General features: G+C 45.5%; 3 protein-coding genes across 3 annotated transcripts in view; all 3 read left to right on the top strand.

Moving 5' to 3' along the window:
* The window catches only part of PHALS_03235 (FOG: Transposon-encoded proteins with TYA, reverse transcriptase, integrase domains in various combinations), a gene marked incomplete at both ends in the record, with an annotated part of 4,697 nt that extends 3,869 nt beyond the window's left edge, over window positions 1–828 (top strand). Inside the window, one exon of the mRNA XM_024721861.1 lies at window positions 584–828. Within this exon, the coding sequence (XP_024572995.1) occupies window positions 584–828 (245 nt within the window). The remainder of the gene's footprint in view (window positions 1–583) is intronic.
* A 2,561-nt stretch (window positions 829–3,389) lies between these two features.
* Window positions 3,390–3,690, top strand: PHALS_03234 (uncharacterized protein; the record flags this gene model as incomplete). Its single annotated transcript, XM_024721860.1, has 2 exons — window positions 3,390–3,441; window positions 3,518–3,690. 2 exons carry the CDS (start codon window positions 3,390–3,392, stop codon window positions 3,688–3,690), a joined length of 225 nt encoding a protein of 74 aa, XP_024572994.1.
* A 1,457-nt stretch (window positions 3,691–5,147) lies between these two features.
* On the top strand, window positions 5,148–5,701 carry PHALS_03233 (uncharacterized protein; the record flags this gene model as incomplete). Its single annotated transcript, XM_024721858.1, has 2 exons — window positions 5,148–5,182; window positions 5,521–5,701. The coding sequence occupies 2 exons, from the start codon at window positions 5,148–5,150 to the stop codon at window positions 5,699–5,701; spliced, it is 216 nt and encodes a 71-aa protein (XP_024572993.1).
* Between the last annotated feature and the right edge of the window lie 3,722 nt (window positions 5,702–9,423).

Genomic DNA, 9,423 nt, shown 5'->3' with positions numbered 1-9,423 from the left:
GGTCGGTGACCTAACTTACGCTTCCTCTAAGCGCAAAGCTACGGCAGCCCCGCTGCACCTGTGGTGATCAACTCGTATCAAGATCTGCGTCTGATAGCAATATTCTGCCAGGCTTTGTTTTAGGCACCGGACACTATTTAAGATATGTCCACAACAAAATATTCAAGACTCATATCCAGAACAATTTAATGCTGTGGCGGGATATATCACATAAAACACATAAGTAAAGCGTCTAAAATGCTAGAGCGATATGCTCCCACTCATCAAGATTGAGTCGGTCGTGTTGTTCTTTGTCAGCTGAGTTTGATTGGCGGAACAGATCTCATTTTCAGGTTCAGCAAATTGTAGGTCGGTATGTTCACCCGATGCATAACTACCATTTGGCCAATCATAAAACTATTATCAACTAAGATCTTCATGATTCTGGGTCCATCTCTACACGACATTTTCCTGCCTTGACAGACTTCGACCATCTTTTATAAATAGTATGTTTTTACTTGCGTCCCCGTGACATTCCCACGGAGTAGCTCCGCTCTCGGCGAAGGGATTCCTTATACTAATTAACTTGATGATTCCAGCTTAGTCATGCTTTGTAGTATTGACTTTGTGTTTGGTCTGCCAAAGGACTCGGCAGACAACACGGGTGTGGTGGTCTTTGTCGACCGTTCGAGCAAAATGGCTCATCTTGCGGCAGTGCCGGACACCATCAACGGTGTGGTTACAGAGACGACGTTTGTGGATCGTGTCTTTCGGCATCATGGCATCCCGGAGTCGATTGTCGCTCTCATAGACTCACGCTTCACTGGTAGATTTGGTTGGCGATCTTAAGGGTGTTGGGCACCAAGTTGACTATGTCAACAGCGGACCATCCGCAGACCGATGGTCAAACTGAGCGCGTGAATTGCGTCGATGACGACGTTCTTCGCTGAGACTCAGAGATGCTGGAGCGCCATGCTGTCATTCTTGGAGTTCGCTCTGAACAATGCAGTGCATTCGTCTACCGGCTACTCGTACAGGGACTCGTTCATCTTCGCGTCCCGCTGACGCCGCCATCCTATAGCTCAGGGCCTGGTAGGGGAGGAATAACCGAGTGGCTAGAACTCCCTTCACTGTTTGTCAAAAAGTCGATGACTTCCTGTTTACTAGACTGAGTGTCTTACGACACGTTCGCGATGCTATGGCTGAAAGCCAAGACATGCAGAAGAAATATCAGACAGAAGAGGTAGACGAAATGTTAAAAACTTTGAGGTCGGAGATCTGGTTTTATTAATAAATGCTAAAACCCTTTCTATCCATGCATCCTCTGCCATCTTTTAGACAAAGTTCCGTCCAAGGTGGTTTATCGGACCTCCTAAGGTCGTGGCTAAGCGAGGCCTTGCGTGTACGCTACACCTTCCGAGAAGGATGCGCACCAACCCGGTGTTTTATGTGGGCTTGCTGTACCTGGATCCGGTGCAAGTGAACGCGAAAGCGTTGGTGCCGGGGCGGCGCACAAAAGCACTCGGCCACCCAGAATCTGGTTCTGGGAATGGATGCAACAATTTCCATTATTAACGGCGCAAGGTCGCACAAAGTGACGCATTCGTCTGCTCGACGGTAAGGAGCCGCTCCGTCAGAGCGTGATAATTTTCAACGTGAGACAGTCAGTGCACAAAGTGCTCCAGGATCTTGTGGTCTACCGCATAGCGGTATGCGACCTCGGCAAGAAGCTTAACGGAATGGCGATGACGACGGACTTTGTCCTCAAGAGCTCGAAGGCCATCGCGAGTCACCGGACGGCGATCGACCAGGTTGTCATCATCTACCACCGACACTTCTCGACGAGAATGGTAACGTCCTCTATCACGCGGAGCGTCTTGTTGGTCGTAGGCGTCGTTTGGGTCGAACCCAAAATCTTGTGAAGTGGCGGGGACACCCAAACTCCGAGAAATTGTGGGGGTTTGAGGTGCCACTTCGGCAAGACTGCCCAGACGTCGTGGGTACTTATGATCAGAAGGATCATGACACCTCGCCTCGTCGTACGTTACGCGCTTCTCCGCAGTAGCCCGGGAAGCCGAAGAGTCATGAGCTAAGAAATTACAGAGCTCGCGGGGGCGTGATAGAGTACTTTATATGACGCAGGGCGACAATACGTAGGAAATCGGCGTTGTGCCTTAAATTTGACAAACTCGAATCGAAGATGGCGTTCAACGCGCACGTCCACTTCCATGTGGCTCCGATGTAAGTAAGACAGCTAGGAAAGTTTCTGGTTTCACTACATTTATCGCTCACAGAGCCTATTATCATCTGCAGCGGTTTCAGCAGGGGCTACCACCACCGGAAAAAACGCAATGCGGGAGCAGGAGCACCTCGTTTTTGAGCTTGAGGTCGAGCGCGCTTCCACCCCATTGGGATCTGTTGTGGTATCAAAAAGTGAGCTTGCAGAGCTTTCCGCTGTCCATGGTCAGCTTGTGTAGTGACCGGGGAGCGACTTTGTAGACGCCTAACGATCGAGTGACCGTGGCTTTCGCTTTAGTTGCGGAAGTCGACGTGTGGAAGCCGTATTCTTCACTTGGCTCAGAGACTGAACGTGGAAATGAGCGCATGTGTGTGCAGCCTCCAACTGCTGCTCCTTGCCTTGTCAATACAATTGCTAAAACACCCCTTGCCTAAAAAAAAGAGAGGTCGGAAACAGACACGGTGTCCGCAAGTTTCGACTAGGGCCCACGTCGCGCCGTTTGCACACCTCGCCCTCCTCTTCTTGTCATCCTGGGAAAGGAGGATCCGACTCGTAGTCGACATCCCCCGGAACCTCGACGAGGAGATGTGTCGCCTATGTCGGACTCGGTGTGCGGTGCCCAGTTGCCGAGGGCTTAAGACGTGCTTCCCGTAGAGCCGCGGACGTACTGCCCGGAGTTGTACCGCGTGCAGGAGACGAAGAAAGGCTCTACCCGTGGGCGGTCTCAGAACCAGCAAAGCTGGGAGCTTTTCGTGTCATAGACACAGGGCTCATTGAGCCGAGAATGCGTGACGAAGGCCCTGGGGACGTAACGGTGCCTTAGATACGCGAGCCTCAAACGAGGCGACCGTTTAATTTTAATTGCGCGTGTTCTCAATTCTAATGGTTATCTAATAAAGCTTCAGTGAGTGATGAACAATTTTCAACGGAGTAGAAAGGCTTCTGATGCTGGTTTGAAGCTATGATAGTTTTGGGTTAAAATAAAATTGATGACTTGTCTAGTAAGCAATACTCATTATTGATGAGTATTTGAGGTAGCGGTCGGAAGGCGTAAGCCGCATTAAGCGGTGGTCCTAGGTCTAGCCAAGGGAACAATTGAATAGCAACGTATCTATCTTCTATTGCTGATAAGAAGAGAATTAACGACGGTCCAGACGTTATCTCGGGCGCAATGGTAAATAAAAGCTATACGGTGATATCTCCTATGTCAGAGCTATTGGAGAGTAAGGAACTGGATATCGTAGTCCCTCGTGCAAGATTCGGTGGTGTTGAAAGGCGACTATAAGTTACAAGTATAAGGGCCAGACCTGGTTAGTGGATGGTTGATTTTATCTTGCAATAATGTGACATTACAGTTGGATAAGCAGCACCTGGTGGATGAGTGTTATACGGAGCTTTTGCTCTTTGGTTCTGCGGGAAAAAATATACCTGTGAACGGTGCGATTGTGGTAATCCCTTCGCTTCCTCTGTGAGAGATCTTGAATATTAAGACGGTAAGGCAATCGAGTATGAACAGTTAGGACAAGGAAGTCTGAGCTCGTCATCCTCAGGGTTTAGTCCGTCATTGAGGACAATGTATCAGGAGTATTCAAGCATCATTCAGAACAGTTTTATTCTTTGTTGTAAAAATATTGCGACGCGGTGGCAAAAGACACGCAAAGCGAGCTATCCTTGCATAGGGAAGTGCATTGAAAATTGACTTAGTTCTTGGAACAAATATTGCGACGTACAGCAATGTCTATTTTCCAAGGTAACATTGTGACGCCAGTGACACTTTCTTCCTCGCACAGTATGAAGCAATTTCACCAAGAAAAAAGTATATATATTTTCGGCGTCACTTTGTATGTATCGGCATATATCGAATTGTTTATGCCTTATAAAAGCCATATTTGCCAAAATACTATTGCAAATGCCGGCTCCGCTATAGTATATGCTGCAGATCAACAAGACTCCACGTCCTTCGATTTAGTCGATGATTACCATCGACACCATGATCTCTCCTATTGCAATGAGTACTCCGAGCGGGATGCTCTGTGAGATTTTTTACTGGAACTTTCTTATGCACGAGCGTTCAGCCGTCGGGTGACGCTGTTGTTCTTGCCAATTCATGCACAAACCAATGCTGATGTTTGATACGTCCGTGTTCGTGAAGAAAACTAAAAACCGGATGTCGAAAAAAGTATCATACACTTGCGAGCGGCGCTTCAGTGTATGTGCGCAAATAAGTGCCTGTGAGGAACCACATTATGTGCACATGAAAGGCGTGCCAGCAAGTAATGTTATTATCACATGAACGGCTCCTTTCTCCAGCACGCCAGTTTCAAAAAGCGAAGGGATCAACATTTTTGAATCTTCCAAAAACCTCGTCCGGTATCCCGACTTGTAAACACTCTAAGAAAGATGGTTCGTGTCCTCGCTGGTAGCGATAATGTAAACGAAGAAAATGTGGCTTAGCTGTTTCGCGACAAAACGTTTCGCCAACTTGGCTTGACAGGCCAATAGAAATCTGCGCTTTAAAACAATGGTTTCCAGACTTTGTTCAGCATGACAACAGCTAATTACTCGCAGTCAGATGTTTATATGGAATGCGTTACACGCGTGAGTGTAGATCTTTTTTGGAAACATGCACGGAGAGACTGCGGAGCTGGAGCGAGTTGTCCTCACGCATTAAGTCTGCATTTAATAGCACAGTGTATACCCCTGCAAGATTTTGGATGATTATTTCTTGCTAGATTGACCCTAGAGATTCTTCGATACCGCCATAAAGTGGCTCCGGCCTTGGTGTGTGAAATAAGTTATTCTTGCTATTAGCAACCCGGCTAGACTTCGTAGCAAATCAAGCACTGTTTTCAATGAGATTGAGCTTTATTCGCGCTGTGTGCAATACTTTAGCTGAGATCCAAACGAAAAAGTAAGAGGCAGGAGAAAAATGAAGATCCGAAAATTTTCAAAAGCAACAGACAGGTAAAAGATGATTTAAGGTGCAGTCCGGTAAAAGGTTCGCTTGAAGGCTGGTAATTTACCTAAATACAAAGTTCAACGGTCTGTAAGACAAAGTCGCGACCCTATTCCATCACTCCGGACACTGTCGTTACAAAACGAAAGGTTGAGGTTCACTTTCATTGACAGAAATTCATGATCGATGCCTAAATGCGGACGCGCTGATTCCACATCACAATACATGCCAGTAGAATGTGCTGAAATCCGTTGGAGGCAAAGTATTGTATTTATCATCGTCTGTAGCTAAGCAAACCTTTGATACACAATTCTAAACTGCTGAAAAACGCAGTGTCATTGCTTAGCCCAAACAGGGGACAAGAGCAATCCATATCAGCTTCAGCCAAATGCACACCTTTTTGGCGCGATGAGACTGGCCGCCGCAACAGAGAGCATTTGATAGCCAGCCGTCGAAAGGGCAGTGGCGATTTACATGGTGGGGCATACTACCACGTGGGCCGATTGGGTGTACCAGGATTTATTTAAGATTGCGGTAAAGTGAAACGGGTTCCTCCATTCAAAAGCCCATGAGCGTTTTGGCCTTTCATCGGACAAAATGTCTTGAGGCCGTGGCCACTCATGATTCGACGCAAAATCTCCCTGGAAAAAAGACTTGATCGTCCGTCGCAGCGCCTCCCCCTTCGGTGTGTACTAACCGACCTTCTTACAAGTTTGATGCTTAGCCAGTAGCTGTAACAGCTGCCTTTTGAAGATTAGCGGGACTGCTGCCAGAAAGAAGGTAGCGGTGATGAATTACCTCCTTGACATTCATGTGCTTTGCACCTCGCTAAGCCAAGCATCAAACAACGCTCAAATTTGCTTCACTAAAGTTAGCTTGCAAGACTGTGGAGGTAATACAAAACGGTTTTCTCATCCAGTGTTAGACTGAGTGCAACGCCCATCAGCTTTATCGCCATGGCGATCCAACGTTCAGTCCACATGGAGGGTACGGATAGGTCTAAAGGTTGAAGCTCCAAGCGTAGGCGGTAATCCTGAGGAGAATGACTTGTGGGGTCGAAAACACTCGCAGACCGACATCTTGTTTTTTTGCTCTCGAAATAGCGCAAGATCTGCTCGCATGGGCATGTAAGATATCCACTGCAGATGACAAAAAAAGAAATGGCTTGACCCGTAATTTCGATACGATAAGTTCGACAAGAGCCGGTGTGACCTATCTGCTTGTAGACGGGCCAAGTTGGATGTCTACAGGTAAGGGTGGAAGTGTCTGGCCATGACTTGTAAAGTCGCCAAGATTGTTTTCATCACGGAGCACCTTGGCGACTTTCTGAGTTTTGCATCAAGGTTGTTGGTGGCAAGAACAGCGCATTTCCTGAAGGCTTACTTAGCCGTGTGCTTACACATAACAGATAGGCTACCCGGTACAAAAAATATGCGCTCAAAATCAGGCACTGTAGAGTGCAAGGAGTGTTGTAAAACAAAGAAAAGATTAGTGGCTGCTGATCAATGAGTTTTTTGATTGGTTTAAGAATACAGAACAAGTGTGAGCCCCTTTGTGGCCCACATGTTGGTGCGAGAGGAGTAATGATTTTGTACTGTTTTACAGCGTAAGTACACTTTCTTTTCTGTACAGTTTTGCTAAAAACTACATTGTACAATTGCTCGAGTTTCGCGTGACCACGTTTATATTGCTGTTTACTGTAGTGTCAAAGTACTGGTTCTGCAAAATGAAGGTGACTCCGTAATGGAGAGATTCGTCTTACACGTGGGCTGTTAGCCAGATGCCAAGTAGATAGCAAAGTCTCAGTAATGGGTACATTAAGAGTAAAGAGTACTTAAGTAGACTTAACTTCAACGATATTTCTCTCTCAAAATAGCAACCGGCGTTTTTTGTTACGCTTAATTCTCAGTTAAGCTCCCGAATGAAGTACGAGCCCACCTTCGATTGTTTCAATATGCGAATATTTTAAGTCTTCTGCGCAAGGTGCAAGGTATGCTCGTTGCATTTGCCCTCAGTCCGGGATCAATGGTGTAATGTGTATGTTAACTATTATAAAAATAAATCCCCATCACCCCCCCTTTTTAACCCCAATACATCACGGTGGATTTGTTATCTAAGGCATCGTTAAATTGTGAACGTTTAGCGAAATTTCACTACGATTAGCATGAAATGACATCCTGCAATTTTCGTCATCATTGATGACAATGGCAATAATTTTAATTCATCACTATTGAACGGCAGCCTGAATCCAGCTATTAGTAGCAAGATCGGTGGAAGCAGTGAGGTGCGTAACGCTGCAACCTTTATCATCGCGGAAGTTCGTTTGCCAACATTGCCTTTTCACTGCTTACCCTCGAGAGCATATAACACATTATAAATTCTCTTCATTACCGACCGCATGTTTCATCGAACGGATGAGAAAGGTGGCTCAAACACCCGATCATTTACAAGCTATTTTCGGTAGTGCAGCCGTGGGCATTCTTGGTCACTGTGTCTCTATGAGCCTCGAAGAATTTGTCGTCATCGAGATACATACGGCAGATCCGTCCGTTAATGAAGATGCATTTTTTTCATTCGCTCCCCCCGGATGAAATTGTGCACTATGTGCTCGTTTATATTGCGACACCCTGCCGCGTAGATCACGGCACCGTACAGCTCGTAAGTATATAGTAAGCGAATATATTGCGTACCACATTTTGTCTGCCAAGCCCCAATAGGGAAACCGTTCGCCTCAAGCTTTTCACCAGCTACGATATGTTACAATTCCAAACGGGGCTCAATCAGACGTCGGAAGAAATACCATCAGCTCGTACAGGGCTTTAGCAATACTTCTCTCTACATTTAAATGCTAAGATCTTTAAGGGCAAAGTTGAAAAAATCCCCTTTTACTGACACGAATAATTAATATAGACATGGACTTGAGTTTGGGGTAAGCAGAGAAAAAAACAGCTTGTAATTTTTGCAAATATTAGAATCCTGTATTGCGCTCAAGAAGTTGCCCCTTTTTAAGCAGGACATATTTTCAATGCTAAAGCGACAGATATCGAGAATTCTTAAAGTTCCTCTGATAATTACCACAAGCGCTCGAAACCTATTTTGTCAAAGTAAAAATGAATGTGTTGGCTATATTTGAGGGTTAGGAATCTCAATAGCAGAGATGTAGGCTGACATCTTTTTAACAGTAGTTAGTATCGTTCTCATCGAGGGCCTTCCCAAAGATGCGGATCAATCTATCGTGTGGCGCAGTGGAATGCTGTTCACTTTAGAACCCGGAGGTCCAATGTTCAATCCCCGGGCCGGGTAGAGCGGGGTTACAGTGTAATGAATAGAACCCTTCAGCACGCGCTTGACATGGCTTACACGACTCCTAAAAAGGGGCGACGTTCTAAAAAATTACTCAAAGATGTGACTCGCATCGCATACAATCAACCTTTGAAGATGTGAAAATTGCATAAATATTGAGCGCACCTTTTGATCTGCTTGGTCAATTGAAGTGCAAAAGCAGTAGCGATGCGAGAGCTAGACATTGACCTTAACCAAATTAAGTGACCTATCGACTGCTGAGTGACTACTAAGTACCCGCACTCTTTAAAGTGTCAAAGTTATTGACGTTAAAAAATGTTAGTCGTTGATCGCGTGAAGTGCTGTTTGGTGTAAATTCGTATAGGCAATATGATGTCATCTTGTTCATGGCCTTGTTAGAGCGCCAAAAGTAATGGATTTATTCAAATTTTGTTGGCAATTAAGTTTTAACTCTTATAGATAGATTGCAGATGTGCTTTAGGCGCGTACATGAGATAGCGCTAGCTCTAGTGTGAGACATAGGGTTTACGAGATGGTCAGCATGGTGTTTTCGTATTCTATTGAGGCAAGCTTAAGTAGCACGGATAGTGTTTTCCATTGCAATATATTGTGTTGATATTGGTCACGATGATTTTGATACGTGGAGGACATTCCCGATCGTCAAATATACCACTTTTGCGGAATGTCGGCGGGGCTTTTAATTGCGGTATCCAAAGCAAGCCCTGCGACAGTTTGAAGTACCGTACTTCACAAAAAAATCACCTGACCTCCTTTTGAAAGGCGATTTTGTTCATATTAAAGGTGGTCAAAAATGAACCGAAATTGTGATTATTTTGTTAAGTTTTTAGGGCACCTTTTCAAAATTGTTGACGGTCGGTTAAAAACGATGAAACTGTTCTTTAATTGGTCAATAACAACCTTTGTTATTTAAGGTCCACACATTTCG

Source organism: Plasmopara halstedii (genome assembly GCF_900000015.1).
Source record: "Plasmopara halstedii genome assembly, contig: Scaffold_210, whole genome shotgun sequence".
In the NCBI taxonomy this organism is placed as follows: domain Eukaryota; phylum Oomycota; class Peronosporomycetes; order Peronosporales; family Peronosporaceae; genus Plasmopara; species Plasmopara halstedii.
This window is presented reverse-complemented; position numbering and strand designations above follow the sequence as displayed.